Raw genomic sequence first — 24,631 nt, forward strand, 5'->3', positions numbered from 1 at the left:
ACTTTGATTTTGTGTCTTCTTCCCTTTCACTAAGCCGATCCATAAATACTTCTGCCCTTAATCTGTGGCTAATCTGCCTGAGACAGGAGACTCTGCCGTCCTCCATGCTCACAAGGAACAAGGCAAGAGTCTTACATTTAGCACGAAGATGAGCCCAAATCACCGGTAACAATGGACCCGGCAATTCTGACATCCAGGAGGACGAGCAGAGACACCGCAGCTCATTCTGTAAGTGCCCATGGCGTCTCCGCTGCTCCTCCTTCTCACATTTGGTGCAACACCAAGATATCTCTGTGTTCCCAGTGCATCCATGGTGTATCCCCGGTATACTTCTAATGTATCACCAATGTACCTCTGGTGTCTGTCATTATATCCTCCATATATGTCTACAGTATCTCCAGGCTATATCTGCTCTATCACTAGTGTATCCCCAGTGTATCTCTGCTGTATCACTAGTGTATCCCCAGTGTATCTCTGCTGTATCCTTAGTGCATCCCTAGTATATCCCTGCTGTATCACTGTTGTATCCCCAATGTATCCCAGCTGTATACGTGATAATTCCCTAGTGTATCCGTAGGGTATCTCAGCTGTATCTCTGCTGTATCCGTGATATATCCCTAATGTATCCCTAGTGTTTCTCCGCTGTATCCCTAATGTATCCCTATTGTATCTCTACTGTATCCCAGTGTAAACCTAGTTTATCTCTGCTATATTCCTAATGTATCCCTAGTGTATCCCCAGTATATCTCTGCTGTATCCATAATATATCTCTGCTGTGTCCCTGATGTATCTCTGCAGTATCCCTAATGTATCCCACGGGTATCCCTAGTGTATCCCTGATGAGTCTCTGCTGTATTCCTCATGTATCGCTCGGGTATCCCCAGCGCAACTCTACTGTATCCCTGATGTATCCCAAGTGTATCCCTAGTGCTTCTTTGCTGTATCCCTGATCAATCCTCAGTGTATCCCTAGTGTATCCCTGATGTATCCCAAGTGTATCCCCAGTGTATCTCTGCTGTATTCATAATGTATCTCTGCTGTATCCCTGTTGTATCTCTGTTGTATCCCTGATGTATCCCTAGTGTATCCCAAGTGCATCTCTGCTGTATCCCGGATGTATCCCTTTTCTATCTCTGCTGTATCCCTGATGCATTCCTTGTGTATCCCCAGTGTATCTCTGCTGTATCCATAATGTATCTCTGATGTATCTCTGCTGTATCCCTCATGTATCTCTGCTGTATTCCTGATGTATCGCTTGTGTATCCATAGTGCATCTCTGCTGTAGCCCTGATGTATCCCTAGTGTATCCCTAGTGCATCTCTATTGTATCTCTGATGTATCCCTATTGTATCTCTACTGTATCCCAGTGTAAACCTAGTTTATCTCTGCTATATTCCTAATGTATCCCTAGTGTATCCCCAGTATATCTCTGCTGTATCCATAATATATCTCTGCTGTGTCCCTGATGTATCTCTGCAGTATCCCTAATGTATCCCACGGGTATCCCTAGTGTATCCCTGATGAGTCTCTGCTGTATTCCTCATGTATCGCTCGGGTATCCCCAGCGCAACTCTACTGTATCCCTGATGTATCCCAAGTGTATCCCTAGTGCTTCTTTGCTGTATCCCTGATCAATCCTCAGTGTATCCCTAGTGTATCCCTGATGTATCCCAAGTGTATCCCCAGTGTATCTCTGCTGTATTCATAATGTATCTCTGCTGTATCCCTGTTGTATCTCTGTTGTATCCCTGATGTATCCCTAGTGTATCCCAAGTGCATCTCTGCTGTATCCCGGATGTATCCCTTTTCTACCAGGGAATCCAAACATGAAAGGGGACCACCGAGTGGGGACGGGAAGAGGGGAATAAACAGACACGGGTACAGTCAGCAAAAGCAGCAGGATGAATCAGGGTATGCAGTGTCGGCTATATACACCGTAGGCAGAAACTATAACTGACACCGCCTGCAGGATGCAGTGGAGCTAAATAGTAAACCTGAACCCAGAATGAGGCAGAGAAAAGTTAACTCTTGACATGATCAAGCTGGGAAAGAGAGACAGGATACAAAACCCGGCCTGGATCATGACAGTATTCCTATTGTATCTCTGCTGTATCCCTGATGTATGTTTAGTCAGGACCGGCTCCAGGTTTTCATGGGCCCTGGGCGAAAGAGTCTCTGTGGGCCCCTGAAATACATACCACAATTCATGATTCACAGATACTGCAGAGAAATTTAGGTTTAGTACAATGCCAAAGATTTCACTTCTTATTCTACAAAAAGGTGAGAAAACGGACAGTATAGTCCTCCATACAGTATTATGAGCACCACATAATGCTCCATGCAGAATAGTGAGCCCTATATATTGCTCCATATAGAAAAATGTGTCCCATATAATGCTCCATACAGAATAATGGACCCCATATAATGCTCCATACAGATTAATGAGCCCCATATAGTGCTCCATACAGTATTATGTGCACTGTTATGATCCTTAGTGGCTGAGGATCACAGAATGGACTAGCTAAGTTACTGAACATAGAACAAGCTCTAGGGAGGTGGTAACTGGACTGACCGCAACCTGATCCTAACAAACACACTAAAGGTAGCCGGTGAACGTGCCTAAATTCCTGGATGTCTCGATGCAGCCTGAGAAACTTGCTACCCCTAGAAAGAAAATAAGACCTCACTTGCCTCAGAGAAATGACCCCAAAGATATAGGAAGCCCCCAACAAATAATAACGGTGAGGTAAGGGGAAAATACAAAACGTAGAAATGAAAACAGATTCAGCAAATGAGGCCCACTAATACTAGATAGCAGAAGACAGGCAGGGAACTGTGCGGTCAGTAACAAACCCTATACAAAATATCCACGCTGAGAATTCAAGAACCCCCACACCAACTAACGGCGTGAGGGGAGAAACTCAGCCCCCTAGAGCTACCAGCAAGCAAGGAAATCACATATTAGCAAGCTGGACAAGGACAAGTAAATAACCAAAAAACATATTGAACACTGATGAATAAAAAATAACCAAACAGAAGAGCCCAAAAACAGAGTTCACAACAGTACCCCCCCCTTGAGGAGGGGTCACCGAACCCTCATCAAAACCCCCAGGGCGATCAGGATGAGCCACATGGAAGGCATGAACCAAATCGGCCGCATGAATATCAGAGGCGACAACCCAGGAATTATCCTCCTGACCATAGCCCTTCCACTTAACCAAATACTGAAGCCTCCATCTAGAAATACGAGAATCCAAGATCTTCTCCACCACGTACTCCAATTTGTCCTCAACCAGCACCGGGGCAGGGGGCTCAACAGAAGGAACCACAGGCACCACATACCTCCTCAACAAAGACCTATGGAACACGTTATGAATGGCAAACGACGCTGGGAGGTCCAAACGAAATGACACCGGGTTAAGGATTTCCAAAATCTTATAAGGACCGATGAAGCGAGGCTTGAATTTAGGAGAGGAGACCTTCATAGGAACATACCGAGAAGACAGCCATACCAAATCCCCAACACGAAGTCGGGGACCCACACCACGACGGCGGTTGGCAAAGCGCTGAGCCTTCTCCTGTGACAACTTCAAATTGTCCACCACATGGTTCCAAATCTGCTGCAACCTATCCACCACAGAATCCACCCCAGGACAGTCAGAAGGCTCAACCTGACCTGAGGAAAAACGAGGATGAAAACCAGAATTGCAGAAAAACGGTGTGATGCTGTAAGAATCAGGCTGCACTCAGATGTCATCCGAGTGCAGTCCCATTTGAGAGAGTGGATTCAAACAGGGACAACGGAGAGTGGACCCACTGGACCGTGACGACGAACCCCTCTCGGACGAGCTGACCAGGTGGACCGCCCCCTATACAGGGAGCGTTAGGGGCAGGCCCGTGAGGGACTATCGCCACGGAAGCTGGAGGGTCGACTGAGATAAGAAGGGTACACTGCAGGAACACAGGGACCGAAGGAAAGAGCGGAGGAAACAGAGGGAATGGCAAGGAACTACTGAGACGAGGGAGAAGATGGGAATACTACAGAGACACGGAGGCTGACGAGACAATATGGAGACACAGAGGCTGACGGGAGCAAGGAAATGGTAAAGGAGCCGGGCAGGTACCGCACAGAAACAGGAACTGAAGGAACAAAGCAGGAACACAGGAAAATCAGGCAGGTACTGCAGAGGAAGGAGGAGTCCCAAGGTCAGAAAGCTAGGAATGCACAGAGACCACAGGTGACCAGAAGCACTTGTAAACACAAATGATCATCAGGCACAGAGGAGCAGCAGGAAGCAGCTTATATACCAGCATGAGAGCTACTTCCGGGTTACAGTCCTCCAGGATGACGGAGAGGACAGGAAGGAGTGCCAACAGAGGAATCAGATGTGCGCACGCGCAGAGCTGAATGCGCCGTGCGCGCGCACCCGGCGAGCTGCAGAAGCCGGGGGCGAGCGCTGCATGACAGTACCCCCGTCTTTACGCCCCTCCTTTTTAAGACTTGAAAGAAACCGGGACAAAATGCGAGGGGCCTGAATGTTCTCACGAGGCTCCCAGGACCTCTCCTCAGGACCAAAACCTTTCCAGTCAACCAAAAACAAAGTTCTCCCTCTAAGTTTTTTCATGGCTAAAATGTCCCTAACTTCAAAGACATCATCCTCGGAAACAGGCGAAGGAGAACAAAGGTTAGAAGAATGAAACTGATTAAAAACTACGGGTTTAAGGAGAGACACATGAAAAGAATTAGAAATACGCAGAGAGGCAGGCAACTTAAGTTTGTAAGAAACGTCATTAATACGAGACAAAACTTCGAATGGACCGATATAGCGAGGACCCAGCTTATGTGGAGGAATTTTGAGACGGATAAATTTAGAAGAAACCCAAACCTTGTCCCCAGGATGGAATATAGGAGAATCGAGGCGTCTTTTGTCCGCATGTCTCTTCATCCTGACTTGAGCCAACTCAAGGGCAGACTTGGTCTCCTGCCAGACCCTGGAGAACTCTCTAGACAGAAGATCAGCCGCTGGTACAGTAGAGACAGGAGGAACCGGAAGAGGAAGACCAGGATGTTGACCGTAGACGATAAAAAATGGAGATTTGTTAGTAGCTTCGCTGGAATGGTTATTGTAAGAAAACTCAGCCCATGGCAGCAAGTCAGACCAATCATTCTGATGGGAATTGGAAAAATGACGGAGATAAGTTACCAAGGTCTGATTAGTACGTTCCACCTGGCCATTGGACTGCGGATGGTAGGCTGAAGAAAAGTCAAGCAAAATGTTCATAGATTTGCAGAGGGATTTCCAGAAGCGGGCGGTGAATTGAACACCTCGGTCAGAAACAATATGTAAAGGAAGACCATGAAGACGAAAAATATGGTGAACAAAAATCTTTGCCAATTCGGGAGCAGAAGGCAAACCAGGTAGTGCAATGAAATGAGCCATCTTGGAGAAACGATCCATGACCACGAAGATGACGGTACAACCAGATGAAGAAGGCAGGTCAGTGATGAAGTCCATCGATAAATGTTGCCACGGAGTGGAGGGTACCGGTAAAGGATGCAAAAGCCCGGAAGGTAGTTGCCTGGGAATTTTATTCTTGGCACAGGAGGGACAAGAGGCGACAAAACTTTGGACGTCCTTGGACAACGTAGGCCACCAGTAATAGCGAGAGATCAGACGGAGGGTTTTTTTGAGACCAACATGTCCAGCTAATTTGGAGGCATGACCTGTCATGATCTCAATGGCAAGAGAACATAGCATAAGCATATATAGGAACTAGCTCTTGGAAGATGGGAACTGAGCTGACCATGAACTAAACCTAACGCACAACTAGCAGTGGCCGGGTAGCATGCCTACGTTGATTCTAGATGCCCAGCCCAGCCGGAGGACTAAATAAAGCTAGCAGAGGAAAATATTAGTCCTAGCTCACCTCTAGAGAAATACCCCGAAAGGAGACAGAGGCCCCCCACATGTATTGGCGGTGAGTTGAGATGAAATAACAAACGTAGTATGAAAATAGGTTTAGCAAATTTGAGGTCCACTTACTACATAGCAGAAGACAGAAAGGACACTTTCATGGTCAGCTGAAAACCCTATCAAAAACACCATCCAGAAATTACTTTAAAACTCTGGCATTAACTCATAACACCAGAGTGGCAATTCCCGTTCACAAGAGCTTTCCAGACACAGTAACGAAACTACAGCTGTGAACTGGAACAAAATGCAAAAACAAACATGGACAAGAGTCCAACTTATCTAGTAGTTGTCTAGGAGCAGGAACAAGCACAGAGAGGCTTCTGATAACATTGTTGACCGGCAAGCAACTAACAGAGCAGCAAGGTTATATAGCGACTCCCACATCTTGATGGGAACAGGTGAACAGAGAAGATGAAGACACCAGTTCAATTCCACCAGTAGCCACCGGGGGAGCCCAAAATCCAAATTCACAACAGTACCCCCCCCTCAAGGAGGGGGCACCGAACCCTCACCAGAACCACCAGGGCGATCAGGATGGGCCCTATGAAAGGCACGAACCAGATTGGAGGCATGAACATCAGATGCATTCACCCAAGAATTATCCTCCTGGCCGTATCCCTTCCACTTGACCAGATACTGGAGTCTCCGTCTGGAAACACGAGAGTCCAAGATTTTCTCCACAACGTACTCCAACTCACCCTCAACCAACACCGGAGCAGGAGGCTCAACGGAAGGCACAACCGGTACCTCATACCTGCGCAATAATGACCGATGAAAAACGTTATGAATAGAAAAGGATGCAGGGAGGTCCAAACGGAAGGAAACAGGGTTAAGAATCTCCAATATCTTATACGGGCCGATAAACCGAGGCTTAAACTTAGGAGAAGAGACCCTCATAGGGACAAAACGAGAAGACAACCACACCAAATCCCCAACAGAAAGCCGAGGACCAACACGACGGTGGCGGTTGGCAAAAAGCTGAGTCTTCTCCTGGGACAACCTCAAATTGTCCACCACCTGCCCCCAGATCCGATGCAATCTCTCCACCACAGCATCCACTCCAGGACAATCCGAAGATTCCACCTGACCAGAGGAAAATCGAGGATGAAACCCCGAATTACAGAAAAACGGGGACACCAAAGTGGCAGAGCTGGCCCGATTATTGAGAGCGAACTCCGCCAATGGCAAAAAAGCAACCCAATCATCCTGGTCAGCAGACACAAAACACCTCAGATATGTCTCCAGGGTCTGATTAATCCGCTCGGTCTGGCCATTCGTCTGAGGATGGAAAGCGGACGAAAAAGATAAATCTATGCCCATCCTAGCACAGAATGCCCGCCAAAATCTAGACACGAATTGGGTCCCTCTGTCAGAAACGATATTCTCAGGAATACCATGCAAACGAACAACATTTTGAAAAAACAGAGGAACCAACTCGGAAGAAGAAGGCAACTTGGGCAGAGGAACCAAATGGACCATCTTAGAAAAACGGTCACACACCACCCAGATGACAGACATCTTCTGAGAAACAGGCAGATCTGAAATAAAATCCATCGAGATGTGCATCCAAGGCCTCTTAGGAATAGGCAAGGGCAACAATAATCCACTAGCCCGAGAACAACAAGGCTTGGCCCGAGCACAAACGTCACAAGACTGCACAAAGCCTCGCACATCTCGTGACAGGGAAGGCCACCAGAAGGACCTTGCCACCAAATCCCTGGTACCAAAAATGCCAGGATGACCTGCCAACGCAGAAGAATGAACCTCAGAGATGACTCTACTGGTCCAATCATCAGGAACAAACAGTTTATCAGGTGGGCAACGATCAGGTCTCTCCGCCTGCAACTCCTGCAAGGCCCGCCGCAGGTCTGGAGAAACGGCTGACAATACCACTCCATCCTTAAGGATACCTGTGGGCTCAGAGTTACCAGGCGAGTCAGGCTCAAAACTCCTAGAAAGGGCATCCGCCTTAACATTCTTAGAACCCGGTAGGTATGACACCACAAAATTAAACCGAGAGAAAAATAATGACCAGCGCGCCTGTCTAGGATTCAGGCGCCTGGCGGTCTCAAGATAAATCAAATTTTTGTGGTCAGTCAATACCACCACCTGATGTCTGACCCCCTCAAGCCAATGGCGCCACTCCTCAAAAGCCCACTTCATGGCCAAAAGCTCCCGATTCCCAACATCATAATTCCGCTCAGCGGGTGAAAATTTACGGGAAAAGAAGGCACAAGGCCTCATCACGGAGCAGTCAGAACTTTTCTGCGACAACACTGCCCCAGCTCCGATCTCAGAAGCGTCGACCTCAACCTGAAAAGGTAGAGCAACATCAGGCTGACGCAACACAGGGGCAGAGGAAAAACGGCGCTTAAGCTCCCGAAAGGCCTCCACAGCATCAGGGGACCAATCAGCAACATCAGCACCCTTCTTAGTCAAATCGGTCAAAGGCTTAGCAATATCCGAAAAACCAGCAATAAATCGACGATAAAAGTTAGCAAAGCCCAAAAATTTCTGAAGACTCTTAAGAGAAGAGGGCTGCGTCCAATCACAAATAGCTTGAACCTTGACAGGATCCATTTCAATGGAAGAGGGGGAAAAAATATATCCCAAAAAGGAAATCCTCTGTACCCCAAAAACACACTTAGAACCCTTCACACACAAAGAATTAGACCGCAAAACCTGAAAAACCCTCCTGACTTGCTGGACATGAGAGTCCCAGTCATCCGAAAAAATCAGAATATCATCCAGATACACAATCATAAATTTATCCAAATAATCGCGAAAAATATCATGCATAAAGGACTGGAAAACTGACGGAGCATTAGAAAGACCAAAAGGCATCACTAAATACTCAAAGTGGCCCTCGGGCGTATTAAATGCGGTTTTCCACTCATCCCCCTGCCTGATTCGCACCAAATTATACGCCCCACGAAGGTCAATCTTAGAGAACCACTTGGCCCCCTTTATGCGAGCAAACAAATCAGTCAGCAACGGCAATGGGTATTGATATTTAACAGTGATTTTATTCAAAAGCCGATAATCAATACATGGTCTCAAAGAGCCGTCTTTTTTTGACACAAAGAAAAAACCGGCTCCTAAGGGAGATGACGATGGACGAATATGTCCCTTTTCCAAGGACTCCTTTATATATTCTCGCATAGCAGCATGTTCAGGCACAGACAGATTAAATAAACGACCCTTTGGGTATTTACTACCCGGGATTAAATCTATGGCACAATCGCACTCTCGGTGCGGAGGTAACGAACCAAGCTTGGATTCTTCAAAGACGTCACGATAGTCAGACAGGAACTCAGGAATTTCAGAGGGAATGGATGATGAAATGGAAACCACAGGTACATCCCCATGAGCCCCCTTACATCCCCAGCTCAACACAGACATAGCTCTCCAGTCGAGGACTGGGTTGTGAGATTGCAGCCAAGGCAATCCTAGCACCAAATCATCATGTAGATTATACAGCACCAGAAAGCGAATAATCTCCTGGTGATCCGGATTAATACGCATAGTTACTTGTGTCCAGTATTGTGGTTTATTATTAGCCAATGGGGTGGAGTCAATCCCCTTCAGAGGAATAGGAGTCTCCAAAGGCTCTAAATCATACCCACAGCGTTTGGCAAAGGACCAATCCATAAGACTCAAAGCGGCGCCAGAGTCGACATAGGCGTCCGTGGTAATAGATGACAAAGAGCAAATCAGGGTCACAGATAGAATAAATTTAGACGGTAAGGTGCAAATGGAAACAGATTTACCAAGCTTTTTAGTGCGCTTAGAGCATGCTGATATAACATGAGTAGAATCACCACAATAGAAACACAACCCATTTTTCCGTCTAAAATTCTGCCGCTCGCTTCGGGACAGAATTCTATCACACTGCATACTCTCTGGCGACTTCTCAGTGGACACCGCCATATGGTGCACTGGTTTGCGCTCCCGCAAACGCCTATCGATCTGAATAGCCATTGTCATGGACTCATTCAGACCCGCAGGCACAGGGAACCCCACCATAACATCCTTAATGGCATCAGAGAGACCCTCTCTGAAAGTCGCCGCCAGGGCGCACTCATTCCACTGAGTAAGCACAGACCATTTACGGAATCTTTGGCAGTAAATTTCCGCTTCATCTTGCCCCTGAGATAGGGACATCAAAGTTTTTTCTGCCTGAAGCTCCAAATGAGGTTCGTCATAAAGCAACCCCAAGGCCAGAAAAAACGCATCCACATTGAGCAACGCAGGATCCCCTGGTGTCAATGAAAAAGCCCAGTCTTGAGGGTCGCCCCGGAGCAAGGAAATCACAATCCTAACCTGCTGTGCAGGGTCTCCGGCAGAGCGAGATTTCAGAGACAAAAATAATTTGCAATTATTTCGAAAATTCTGAAACCCGGATCTATTCCCCGAGAAAAATTCCGGCAAAGGAATTCTCGGCTCAGATACAGGTGCATGACAAACAAAATCTTGCAAATTTTGTACCTTCGTGGCGAGATTATTCAAACCTGCAGTTACACTCTGAAGATCCATTACAAACAGGTGGACACAGAGCCATTCAAGGGTTAAGAGGAGGTAAGAAGCAGCTAGACAGCAATTAAGGGCTAGGCAGCAAAACTCTGAGGGGGAAAAAAAAAAAAAAAAAAATTTCCCTTCAACACTTCTTTTTCTCCTGCTTCAGCCCAAACAATTAACACTTTGCTGGCCGGTCAAACTGTCATGATCTCAATGGCAAGAGAACATAGCATAAGCATATATAGGAACTAGCTCTTGGAAGATGGGAACTGAGCTGACCATGAACTAAACCTAACGCACAACTAGCAGTGGCCGGGTAGCATGCCTACGTTGATTCTAGATGCCCAGCCCAGCCGGAGGACTAAATAAAGCTAGCAGAGGAAAATATTAGTCCTAGCTCACCTCTAGAGAAATACCCCGAAAGGAGACAGAGGCCCCCCACATGTATTGGCGGTGAGTTGAGATGAAATAACAAACGTAGTATGAAAATAGGTTTAGCAAATTTGAGGTCCACTTACTACATAGCAGAAGACAGAAAGGACACTTTCATGGTCAGCTGAAAACCCTATCAAAAACACCATCCAGAAATTACTTTAAAACTCTGGCATTAACTCATAACACCAGAGTGGCAATTCCCGTTCACAAGAGCTTTCCAGACACAGTAACGAAACTACAGCTGTGAACTGGAACAAAATGCAAAAACAAACATGGACAAGAGTCCAACTTATCTAGTAGTTGTCTAGGAGCAGGAACAAGCACAGAGAGGCTTCTGATAACATTGTTGACCGGCAAGCAACTAACAGAGCAGCAAGGTTATATAGCGACTCCCACATCTTGATGGGAACAGGTGAACAGAGAAGATGAAGACACCAGTTCAATTCCACCAGTAGCCACCGGGGGAGCCCAAAATCCAAATTCACAACAATGACCCCAAAGTAAGACGCGTTCTCTGTTCTCTTCAGCAACTAAGGTCTTACCCGGAGGCAACGAGGAAAGAGAGAGAGGAGCAACTGTGATGACTCTTGCAGGATCGATGATGTGCGCAGGTTCTTCCTCCATATCCACCGCCTGGAATGACCTAGACAGAGCATCGGCTCTGGAGTTTTTATCTCCTGGCAGGAAACGAAGTTCAAAGTCAAACCTGGCGAAAAACAAGGCCCACCTGGCCTGCCGAGGATTTAGTCTTTGCGCAGAGCGGATATATGCCAGATTCTTGTGATCTGTGTAAATTACAAAACGATGTAAAGCCCCCTCCAAGAGGTACCGCCACTCCTCCAATGCCAACCTGATTGCCAAAAGTTCTTTATCACCGATAGAATAATTCTTTTCAGAGGAGGAGAAGATCTTAGAGAAAAAACCACAGGGCACAAGACGACCAGAAGAGGATTTCTGCGAGAGCACAGCTCCAGCTCCAATTGCAGAAGCATCTACTTCAAGGATGAAGGGTTTATTGGCCACAGGACGATGAAGAATAGGAGCGGAGGCGAAGGCCTGCTTGATGGACCGGAAAGCCTCTTCGGCCTCAGACGACCATAGATGAGGATTGGCACCCTTCCGAATCATGGAGGAGATTGGAGCAGAAAGGGAGGAAAAGTGAGGGATAAACTGCCGATAGTAGTTAGCAAATCCAAGAAATCGCTGAATTGCTTTCACTCCAAGAGGACGTGGCCAGTTGAGCACGGCAGAAACTTTTCCTGGATCCATACACAAACCAGCGTCGGAAATGATGAAACCCAAGAAGGGAAGAGATGACTGTTCGAAGACACATTTTTCCAGTTTTGCGTACAGCCGATTCTCTCTCAAACGCTGAAGTACTTGCCGTACATCTCTTCTGTGAGTAGACAGATCTGGAGAGAACACAAGGATATCGTCCAAGTACACTACAACACAGGTGTAAAGTAGATCCCGAAAAACATCATTTACAAACTCCTGGAAGACTGCGGGTGCGTTGCATAAACCGAATGGCATAACCAAATATTCATAATGACCATCTCTGGTATTAAACGCAGTCTTCCACTCGTCACCGGAACGGATACGGACCAAATTATAAGCTCCTCTGAGATCCAATTTGGTAAAGATTCGTGCTCCACGTAGACGATCAAAGAGTTCAGGTATGAGAGGAAATGGGTACTTGTTCTTGATCGTGATAGTGTTGAGACCCCGATAGTCTATACATGGGCGAAGAGAACCGTCCTTCTTCTTGACGAAGAAGAACCCAGCTCCTGCAGGTGAGGAGGACTTTCGAATGAAGCCTCTGGCCAGATTCTCTTGGATATATTCGGACATGGCTTGAGTTTCGGTAGGAGACAATGGGTAAATACGTCCTCGAGGTGGAGTAGAACCAGGAACAAGGTCTATCGGGCAGTCATAAGAGCGGTGCGGCGGCAAGATCTCCGCCTCCTTCTTGTTAAAGACATCCGAGAAGGCGCAATAGGCTGGAGGAATTCCCGTGGATTCCGAAGCAGACCGAAAGGAGGACGCAGGCTTGACAGGAAGCAGGCACCTGTTCAGACAAGACTGTCCCCACCGTAGAACATCTCCAGTGCGCCAGTCCAGAGTGGGTTCGTGATCTCTCAGCCAAGGAAGACCCAAAAGGAAAGAATGAGACAATGAAGGTAAAACATAAAAGGCCAGTTTCTCACGATGAAGAGCTCCAATCTGAAGTTCAACTTCCTCCGTAACTAAGTTGACGGTCTCCCGCAAAGGCTGACCATCGACGGAAGCTATTTGTCTAGGAGTCTCCAAGGGTCTAACAGGTATCCCAAGCCTGTTTACAACCTCAAGCTGAACAAAGTTCCCAGCCGCTCCTGAATCAACATAAGCCTCCAGAGAAAAGTGACGGGAACCTAAATGTAGAATAACAGACAAAACCAGAGGTGGAGAGGAGTCATAACCACCTAGGAAGGCCTCTCTTACCTGTCCTAGGCGGAGGCGTTTCCCGACCTCTGAGGACAGGCGTGTAAGAGATGAGAGGCACTACCGCAGTAAAAACAGAGACCTTGTGCGAGTCTCTCCTTGCGGCGCTGCTCGGAAGACTCAAAGCGATCGACCTGCATGGGTTCAGGAGAAGATGAAGAAACCACTGGGGCTGTTTGAGAAAAAGAAGTCCCTCGAGCAATAGTGGTCTGGCGAAGAGGTCTCTTTTCTCTGGCAAGCTCGCGAGTGCGCTCCTGAAAGCGCAGATCAATGCGTATGGCCAAGGAGATAAGATCATCCAAAGAGGTGGGAGTGTCCCGTCCTGCCAGCTCATCCTTAATCCGTGAAGACAAACCACGCCAAAACGCTCCAACCAAAGCCTCATTATTCCACCCAAGGTCTGAAGACAGAGTCCGGAAACGGATGGCGTACTGAGCTACAGAGAGAGTGGCCTGGCTAAGGTTAAAGAGGGACTCTGTGGTAGAGACCAGACGTCCAGGTTCATCAAAAACCTTGCGGAAGGTATCCAGGAACGGATTGAGTTGGGAGACCAAAGGATCATTACGCTCCCAGAGGGGATTAACCCATGCCAAAGCCTCACCCTCCAAATGGGATACTATAAAAACAACCTTAGCTCGATCGGTGGGATAAAGTAGCGGAGACAATTCAAAATGCAACTGGCATTGAATAAGAAAGCCGCGGCATGCTTTAGGATCCCCACCATACCGAGGAGGTCTAGCAAGTCGGGGCGAGGGTTGTGGCGCTGAGACAGGAGTGGAGACAGAGGCCACATTCTGGAGGGCGAGAAGCCGATCATTAATAGAGGCCAAAAAATTCGAAATATGGGACTGAGTGTCCCATTGTAGACCTAGCTCCAGCTGAAGGGCAACCAACTGCGGAGCAATACCAGGATCAGAAGGCTGTAAAGCCGCTAGGCGAGACTCCATATTTTTTAAAAACGACATGATCCTAGTTTGGTTTTCACGCAAAAAGAGTAAGTCTTTTTGAGTAGCGGAAGCTCCAGCGGGGTCCATGGCCTGATGATACTGTGATGCTGTAAGAATCAGGCTGCACTCAGATGTCATCCGAGTGCAGTCCCATTTGAGAGAGTGGATTCAAACAGGGACAACGGAGAGTGGACCCACTGGACCGTGACGACGAACCCCTCTCGGACGAGCTGACCAGGTGGACCGCCCCCTATACAGGGAGCGTTAGGGGCAGGCCCGTGAGGGACTATCGCCACGGAAGCTGGAGGGTCGACTGAGATAAGAAGGGTACACTGCAGGAACACAGGGACCGAAGGAAAGAGCGGAGGAAACAGAGGGAATGGCAAGGAACTACTGAGACGAGGGAGAAGATGGGAATACTACAGAGACACGGAGGCTGACGAGACAATATGGAGACACAGAGGCTGACGGGAGCAAGGAAATGGTAAAGGAGCCGGGCAGGTACCGCACAGAAACAGGAACTGAAGGAACAAAGCAGGAACACAGGAAAATCAGGCAGGTACTGCAGAGGAAGGAGGAGTCCCAAGGTCAGAAAGCTAGGAATGCACAGAGACCACAGGTGACCAGAAGCACTTGTAAACACAAATGATCATCAGGCACAGAGGAGCAGCAGGAAGCAGCTTATATACCAGCATGAGAGCTACTTCCGGGTTACAGTCCTCCAGGATGACGGAGAGGACAGGAAGGAGTGCCAACAGAGGAATCAGATGTGCGCACGCGCAGAGCTGAATGCGCCGTGCGCGCGCACCCGGCGAGCTGCAGAAGCCGGGGGCGAGCGCTGCATGACAAACGGCGAAACCAAAGTAGCAGAACTAGCCCGATTATTAAGGGCAAACTCGGCCAATGGCAAAAAAGTCACCCAATCATCCTGATCAGCAGAAACAAAACATCTTAAATAAGTTTCCAAGGTCTGATTAGTTCGCTCGGTTTGGCCATTCGTCTGAGGATGGAAGGCCGACGAAAAAGACAAATCAATGCCTATCTTAGCACAAAAGATCCGCCAAAATCTGGACACAAACTGGGATCCTCTGTCAGACACAATATTTTCAGGGATGCCGTGCAAGCGAACCACATTCTGAAAAAATAGAGGAACCAAATCGGAGGAGGAAGGCAACTTAGGCAAGGGCACCAAATGGACCATTTTGGAAAAACGATCACACACCACCCAGATGACAGACATTCTCTGAGAGACTGGAAGATCCAAAATAAAATCCATGGAAATGAAGAATGAACCTCGGAAATAACTCTGCTGGTCCATCTATCTGGGACAAACAGTCTCTCTGGTGGGCAACGGTCAGGTCTATCCGCCTGAAATTTCTGCAGCACTCGTCGCAAATCTGGGGAAATGGCAGACAAAATCACTCCCTCTCTGAGGATACCAGCCGGCTCTGAAACTCCCGGAGAGTCAGGCACAAAACTCCTAGAAAGAGCATCAGCCTTCACGTTCTTCGAACCAAGCAGGTACGAGACCACGAAATCGAAACGGGAGAAAAACAACGACCAACGAGCCTGTCTAGGATTCAGCCGCTTGGCAGACTCGAGATAAATCAGATTTTTGTGATCAGTCAAGACCACCACACGATGCTTAGCTCCCTCGAGCCAATGTCGCCACTCCTCAAATGCCCACTTCATAGCCAACAACTCCCGATTACCAACATCATAATTCCGCTCGGCAGACGAGAACTTTCTTGAAAAGTAAGCACAAGGTTTCATCACAGAGCAATCAGAGCTTCTCTGCGACAAAACAGCCCCTGCTCCAATCTCAGAAGCATCAACCTCGACCTGAAAAGGAAGAGAGACATCAGGCTGACACAAAACTGGAGCCGAAGAAAACCGGCGCTTCAGCTCCCGAAAGGCTTCCGCGGCCGCAGGAGATCAATTAGTCACATCAGAACCCTTCTTGGTCAAATCCGTCAAGGGTTTAACCACGCCAGAAAAATTAGCAATGAAGCGACGGTATAAATTAGCAAAACCCAAGAACTTCTGAAGACTCTTAACAGATGTAGGCTGAGTCCAGTCATGAATAGCCTGGACCTTGACTGGGTCCATCTCAATAGTAGAAGGAGAAAAAATAAAACCCAAAAAGGAAACCTTCTGTACTCCGAAGAGACATTTTGAGCCCTTCACAAATAAGGCATTAGCACGCAGGACCTGAAATACCATCCTGACCTGCTTCACATGGGACTCCCAGTCCTCAGAAAAGACCAAAATGTCATCCAGATACACAATCATAAATTTATCCAGATATTCTCGGAAGATGTCATGCATGAAGGACTGGAACACAGAAGGAGCATTGGAGAGTCCAAAAGGCATCACCAAGTACTCAAAATGGCCTTCGGGCGTATTAAATGCTGTTTTCCATTCATCCCCCTGCTTAATACGCACAAGGTTATACCCACCACGAAGATCTATCTTGGTGAACCAACTGGACCCCTTAATCCGAGCAAACAGATCAGATAATAATGGCAAAGGATACTGAAATTTGACCGTGATTTTATTTAGAAGACGATAATCTATACAAGGTCTCAGAGAACCATCCTTTTTGGCCACAAAAAAGAATCCTGCACCAAGAGGGGAGGAGGACGGGCGAATATGTCCCTTCTCTAAAGACTCCTTTATATAACTCCGCATCGCGGCATGTTCTGGTACAGACAAATTAAAAAGTCGTCCCTTAGGGAACTTACTACCAGGAATCAAATTTATAGCACAATCACAATCCCTGTGAGGAGGCAGGGCACCGGATCTGGGCTCATCAAATACATCCTGGTAGTCCGACAAAAACTCAGGGACCTCAGAAGGAGTGGAAGAAGCAATTGACACCAAAGGAGCATCGCCATGAATCCCCTGGCAACCCCAACTTGAAACAGACATAGCTTTCCAATCCAGAACTGGATTATGGGCCTGCAGCCATGGCAGACCCAAAACAACAACATCATGCAAATTATGCAGCACAAGAAAGCGAATCACCTCCTGATGTACAGGAGTCATGCACATGGTCACTTGAGTCCAATACTGAGGCTTATTCTCAGCCAATGGTGTAGTATCAATTCCCCTCAGTGGAATGGGGAATTCCAAAGGCTCCAGAACAAAACCACAGCGCCTGGCAAATGACAAATCCATCAGGTTCAGGGCAGCACCTGAATCCACAAAAGCCATAACCGAGTAGGATGACAAAGAACAAATTAAAGTAACAGACAAAATGAATTTAGGCTGTATAGTACCAACGGTGACAGATTTAGCGATTTTTTTTACGCGCTTAGAGCATGCTGAGATAACATGAGTTGAATCACCACAGTAAAAGCACAACCCATTTTGACGTCTATGATTTTGCCGCTCAATTCTGGTAAGAATTTGGTCACATTGCATAGACTCAGGTCTCTGTTCAGAAAACACCGCCAGATGGTGCGCAGATTTGCGCTCCCGCAAACGCCGATCAATCTGAATGGCCAAAGCCATTGAGTCATTCAGACTTGCAGGCGTGGGGAACCCCACCATAACATTCTTAATGGCTTCAGAAAGACCTTCTCTGAAATTTGCAGCCAGGGCACACTCATTCCATTGAGTAAGCACCGACCATTTCCGAAATTTTTGACAATACACCTCAGCTTCATCCTGGCCCTGAGAGAGAGCCAGCAAGGCCTTTTCTGCCTGGTTCTCAAGATTAGGTTCCTCATAAAGCAATCCAAGCGCCAGAAAAAACGCATCCACATTCAGCAATGCAGGATCTCCTGGTGCCAGGGAGAAAGCCCAATCTTGAGGGTCGCCACGTAACAGGGAGATAACAATTCTAACTTGCTGAGCGGAATCACCAGAGGAACGAGGTCTCAAAGAAAGAAATAATTTACAATTATTCTTAAAATTCAGAAACCTAGATCTATCTCCAGAAAACAACTCAGGAATAGGTACTTTTGGCTCAGACATAGGACTGTGAACAACAAAATCCTGAATGCTTTGCACCCTTGCAGCAAGATGATCCACACTAGAAGTCAGACTCTGAATATCCATGTCTGCAGCTGAACTCAAAGCCACCCAGAGATTAAGGGGATGAGAGAAGCTGGACAGACTGCAGCAAAGGGAGAGGAAAAAAAAAATTGTACTCAGGACTTCTCTTATCCCACTTCTGCGATGCATTAAACACTTTTTGGCCTGCTGTACTGTTATGATCCTTAGTGGCTGAGGATCACAGAATGGACTAGCTAAGTTACTGAACATAGAACGAGCTCTAGGGAGGTGGTAACTGGACTGACCGCAACCTGATCCTAACAAACACACTAAAGGTAGCCGGTGAACGTGCCTAAATTCCTGGACGTCTCGACGCAGCCTGAGAAACTTGCTACCCCTATAGAGAAAATAAGACCTCACTTGCCTCAGAGAAATGACCCCAAAGATATAGGAAGCCCCCAACAAATAATAACAGTGAGGTAAGGGGAAAATACAAAATGTAGAAATGAAAACAGATTCAGCAAATGAGGCCCACTAATACTAGATAGCAGGCAGGGAACTGTGCGGTCAGTAAAAAACCCTATACAAAATATCCACGCTGAGAATTCAAGAACCCCCACACCAACTAACGGCGTGAGGGGAGAAACTCAGCCCCCTAGAGCTACCAGCAAGCAAGGAAATCACATATTAGCAAGCTGGACAAGGACAAGTAAATAACCAAAAAACATATTGAACACTGATGAGTAAAAAATAACCAAACAGAAAACTTAGCTTCTCTTGGAGAGACTGATAGCGAAGGAATTCAGGAGAGATCAAAATAGCACTGAATACATCGACAGCAGGCAAACACTGAAAGTCCAGGTGAGCTAAATAGGAAACCAGCTAACAGATAACGAGACAGCTGATCCAGCCTCAGACCTGCAGAATGACACAGAAAGCCACCAGAGGGAGCCCAAAGACAGCACTCACACAGTACCACTTGTGACCACAAGAGGGAGCCCCAAAACAGAGTTCACAACAGTGCACCACATAATGCTGAATAATGAGAGGCCCATATAATGCCCCATGCAGTATTATGGACACCACATTGATCTCCATACAGAATAATGAGCCCCATATAATGCTCCATACAATATAATGAGCCACATATATTGTTCGATACAGTATAATGAGCATCATATATTTATCCATTCAGTATAATGGACACCATATATTACTCTATACAGAATAATGGACCCATACATTGTTCCATACAGAATAATGAGCCCCATATATTGCCCCATTCAGTGTAATGGACACAATATATTGCTTCATACAGAATAATGGACCCCATATAATGCTCCATACAGATTAATGAGCCCCATATAATGTTCCATACAGTATTATGTGCACCACATAATGCTCTATACAGAATAATGAGCCCCATATAATGATCCATACAATATAATGAGTCCCATATATTGCTCCATATGGTAAAATGAGCATCATATATTGTTCCATTCAGTATAATGGAAACTATATATTACTCCACAGAAAAATGGACCCAAATATTGTTCCATACAGAATAGTGAGCCCCATATATTGCTCCATTTAGTATAATGGACACCATATATTGCTTCATACAGTTTAATGAACCCCATATATTGCTCCATTCAGTATAATGCTCATACAGAATAATGAGCGCTAAATGTTGCTCCATACATAATGGGCCCCCTATAATGGTCCAAACAGTATATGATGGGCCCCAAATAATTCTCCATACAGTATATGATGGGCTCCATTTATTGCTCCATATATATTGGGCCCTATTTAATGCTCCATACAGTATATGGAGGGCCCCATATATTGCTCCATATATGATGGGCCCCAGATAATGCTACAGTATATGATGGGCCCCATATAATGCTCCAAACATTAAAAGAAAAAAATGACATACTCTCCTCTCCTTGCTGGCTGCTGCTCTGCTCCAAAAACCTCAGCATCGCCGGTTTCTGGCACTCTGCACTGTGATTGTTTGGACAAAGGGAGCATACTAGTGATGTCATCGCGCCCTCTGACCTGAAATGTCACAGAGTAAAGAGACGTGCAGCGGAGGAACGGGGAGAAGTAAGTATTGCATGTACCGGGTCCCTGAGCGAGTGGGGGGGCACTCACGAGCGCTGGCACTGGGCCCCCATAGGGCGCCGGTGTCCCCAATGGTAAGTGGGCCCCCCACCTGCTCAGGACCCAGGCACTTGCCCAATTGCTGAAGCTAGCCCTGTCTCTAGTACACTACCGTTCAAAAGTTTACGGTCGCTTAGAAATTTCCTTATTTTTTAAAGAAAAAACAGTTTTTTCCAAAGAAGCTAACATTAAATGATTCACAAATACACTCTATACATTGTTAATGTGGTAAATGACTATTCTAGTTGCAGACGTCTGGTTTGTAATGCAATATCTTCATAGGTGTATAGAGGCCCATTTCCAACAACCATCACTCCAGTGTTCTTATGGTACTTTGTGTTTGCTAACTGTGTAAGAAGGCTAATGGATGGTTAGAATACCCTTGAAAACCCTTGTGCAAATATGTTAGCACAGATGAAAACAGTTTGGCTGATTAGAGAACCTATAAACCCGACCTTCCTTTGAGCTAGTTGAGAATCTGGAGCTCTAGATTTGTTGGTTCCATTAAACTCTCAAAATGGCCAGAAAAAAAGAACTTTCATGTGAAACTCGACAGTCTATTCTTGTTCTTAGAAATGAAGGCTATTCTATGCAAGAAATTGCCAAGAAACTGAAGATTCCCTACAATGGTGTGTACTACTCCCTTCAGAGGAGAGCACAAACAGGCTCTAACCAGAGTAGAAAGAGAAGTGGGAGGCCCCGCTGCACAATTGAGCAACAAGACAAGTACATTAGAGTCTGTAGTTTGAGAAATCAATGCCTCATAGGTCCTCAACTGGCAGCTTCATTAAATAGTACATGCAAAACGCCAGTGTCATCGTCTACAGTGAAGAGGCCACTCCGGGATGCTGACCTTCAGGGCAGAGTGGCAAAGAAAAAGCCATATGTGAGATTGGCTAATAAAAGGAAAAGATTAATATGGGCAAAAGAACACAGACATTGGACAGAGGAAGATTGGAAAAATGTGTTATGGACAGTCAAATCCAAGTTTGAGGTGTTTGGATCACACAGAAGAACATTTGTGAGACGCAGAACAACTGAAAAGATGCTGGAAGACACCATCTGTCAAGCATGGTGGAGGTAATGTGATGGTCTGGGGTTGCTTTGGTGCTGGTAAAGTGGGAGATTTGTACAAGGTAAAAGGGATTTTGAATAAGGAAGGCTATCACTCCATTTTACAACGCCATGCCATACACTGTGGACAGCGCTTGATTGGAGCCAATTTCATCCTACAACAGGACAATGACCCAGAGCACACCTCCAAATTATGCAAGAACTATTTAGGGAAGAAGCAGGCAGCCCACTTCTCGGTGTCTGCCTTTGCATTTTCAGGACCTTTTTCTGGCTGTGCGCCACTCTCTTGATTGCTGACTTTCCCATTACTCCGAAGTGTTATCTGCTACCTGCCTGTGGTTTCCTCACGTCTTCTGCTTGCCTGCGGTTTCCCGACATCCTCAGTCTGCCTGCAGTTTCCTGCACTCCACTTGCTTGCCTGCGGTTTTCTGATGCCCTCTGTCTCTCTGCAGTTTCCAGCATTTCACCTGTCTACGTATGGTTTCCAGTCCCTCTACTCACAAACCTGCTGCATTGACACCTGTGGCCTATTTGCTCACATGCATCTTGGGTTTAGAAAATCCACCTCACTCAGTGAGCCCTTAGAACTTGTGACAATATATATCCCTAGTGTCTCTCTGCTGCATCTCTGATGTATCCTAGTGTACCACTGGTTTATCCCTGAAGTATCCTAGTGTATCCCTAATGTAGTCCTGAAGTATCCCTAGTGTATCTCTGCTTTATCCCTAATCTATCTATCTTATATCTATTATCTATCTATATATTATCTATCTATTATCTATCTATTAGTTATCTATCTATCTATCTTATATCTATTATCTATCTATATATTATCTATCTATTGTCTATTATATATTATCTATCTATCATCATCTATCTATTATCTTCAATCAACCTATCTGTCTATTATCTATTTATTATCTATATATTATCTATCTATTATTTATCTATTTTCTATTTATTATATATTATCTATATATCTATCATCTATCTATTATCTATCTATTATCTATTTATTATCTATCTATTATCTATCTATCATCTATTTATTATATATTATCTATATATCTATAATCTATCTATCTATCTATCTATCTATCTATCTATCTATCTATTTTCTAGCTATTATTTATCTATTATGTATCTATCTCTCTATATTTTTATTGTATTTAGTTGGTATCTTAATAATTTTTTTCTTTTCTTGAAGCCATCACTGAATAAGGAAGACCTAGAGCCCAGTGATGTAAACAATGAAAAAATTCCGGTCATCGACAGTTATGACCCAACCTTGACCAAAAATACAAGAATCAGCTTGCTAAAATCTACTATTAAAAAAGAGAGAAGGTTTGCAAAGAGCAATATAGTGAACTCAAGTCAAGAATCTGCTGCGATCAAAAATGAGGTGACAACTGTTGGGAGTTTTTCTAACAATCTCAATTCTTTAAAATATTCATCAATTGATTCCCAAAACGTTGACAATTTCCAACCAAAGCGACCAATAAAATTGGCTCCACTAGACCTTCCAGCCAAAGTTAAAGAGGCACAGATGAAAAAAATCACTACAATGGCGGAAAGTGTTTACCTAAATGAGCACAAGCCCTCACATCACAATCTGATATCCCCATATCAATGTTCCGCCAAGAGCGATCCATTAAAGAAGTTCGAAATAAGGGAGAACAAACTTCCAAAACTTCATGAAGATATTAATTCAACACAAGACAACGTATTGGTTAAAGAGTCATCGGTTAGGACACATTCGCTTCCTCGAAGATTGGGCGGCTTAAACTTAACCCTGAGCAAAGATGAGAGGAGACGTGTCAGTGATTCCAAACCTAAGACCATCTCGTCAAAGATCAACGATACTCGGAATGTTATTGTCCAAGGGCAACTTAGATCTCAGAGGTGTCCCGATATAAATCAAGGTTTATCTCAGTCCATCATAATCAGTGGACGGTCAGAAGACTACAAAAGGATACAAACAACTGGGAAACTAGGTGATTGAGACAAAAAAATTGGGAACAATTTTAATTGTGCGATACGAAATAATGGAAACATTAGAATTTTTCATAAGAATAAATGAGTCTTAGAGTTGACTAGTTAATATTGAAGGTTTCAAGCTATATCCTAAGGAAAGGTCATCAATGTATTCTGACCGGACAACCCTTTTAAGCAATGGACGAAACCTATAATAATTCTTATTAACCCCTTACCAACCTCCGCCATACTAGTACGGTGAGCCCGCATCAAAGCCGGGACATGTCAGCTGTTTTGAACAGCTGACATGTGCCCGCAATAGCGGCGGGTGAAATGGCAATTCACCTGCCGCCATTAACTAGTTAAATGCCACTGTCAAATGCTGACAGCGGCATTTAACCGGTGCTTCCAGCCATCGGGCCGGAAATGAGCGTATCGCCGACCCCGTCACATGATCGGGGGTCAGCGATGCGTCGGCATAGCAACCAGAGGTCTCCTTGAGACCTCTATGGTTGCTGATGCCGGCTTGCTGAGAGCGCCACCCTGTGGTCGGCGCTCATAGCAAGCCTGTAATTCAGCTACATAGGAGCGATCTGATGATCGCTGCTATGTAGCAGAGCCGATAAAGCTATGCCAGCTTCTAGCCTCCCATGGAGGCTATTGAAGCATGGCAAAAGTAAAAAAAAAAGTTTACAAAAATATGAAAAAAATAAAAAAAATATAAAAGTTTAAATCACCCCCCTTTCGCCCTATTCAAAATTAAACAATAGACAAATCATACCTACACATATTTGGTATCGCTGTATTCAGAATCGCCCGATCTATCAATAAAAAAAGCATTAACCTGATCGCTAAACAGTGTAGCGAGAAAAAAAATTTGAAACGCCAGAATTAAGTTTTTTTGGTCACCGCGACATTGCATTAAAATGCAATAACGGGCGATCAAAAGAACGTATCTGCACCAAAATCATATCATTAAAAACGTCAGTTCAGCTCACAAAAAATAAGCCCTCAACCGACCCCAGATCGTGAAAAATGGAGACGCTACGGGTATCGGAAAAT

General features: G+C 45.6%; 1 protein-coding gene across 1 annotated transcript; it reads left to right on the forward strand.

The window, feature by feature from the left end:
• Positions 1–123: 123 nt before the first annotated feature.
• On the forward strand, positions 124–24,631 carry LOC143781633 (uncharacterized). Its single transcript, XM_077268327.1, has 2 exons — positions 124–228; positions 22,803–24,631. Exons 1-2 carry the CDS (start codon positions 172–174, stop codon positions 23,595–23,597), a joined length of 852 nt encoding a protein of 283 aa, XP_077124442.1. The 5' UTR covers positions 124–171; the 3' UTR covers positions 23,598–24,631.

This window comes from Ranitomeya variabilis, chromosome 6, assembly GCF_051348905.1.
Source record: "Ranitomeya variabilis isolate aRanVar5 chromosome 6, aRanVar5.hap1, whole genome shotgun sequence".
Classification (NCBI taxonomy): domain Eukaryota; kingdom Metazoa; phylum Chordata; class Amphibia; order Anura; family Dendrobatidae; genus Ranitomeya; species Ranitomeya variabilis.

What these genes read in the sequence shown, in the direction of transcription:
- LOC143781633 (XM_077268327.1), top strand. Translation starts at nt 172, where the DNA reads ATGGACCCGGCAATTCTGACATCCAGGAGGACGAGCAGAGACACCGCA. An exon ending in GAGACACCGCAGCTCATTCT is followed by an intron (nt 229 to 22,802) that starts GTAAGTGCCCAT and finishes CTTTTCTTGAAG; the next exon opens with CCATCACTGAATAAGGAAGA.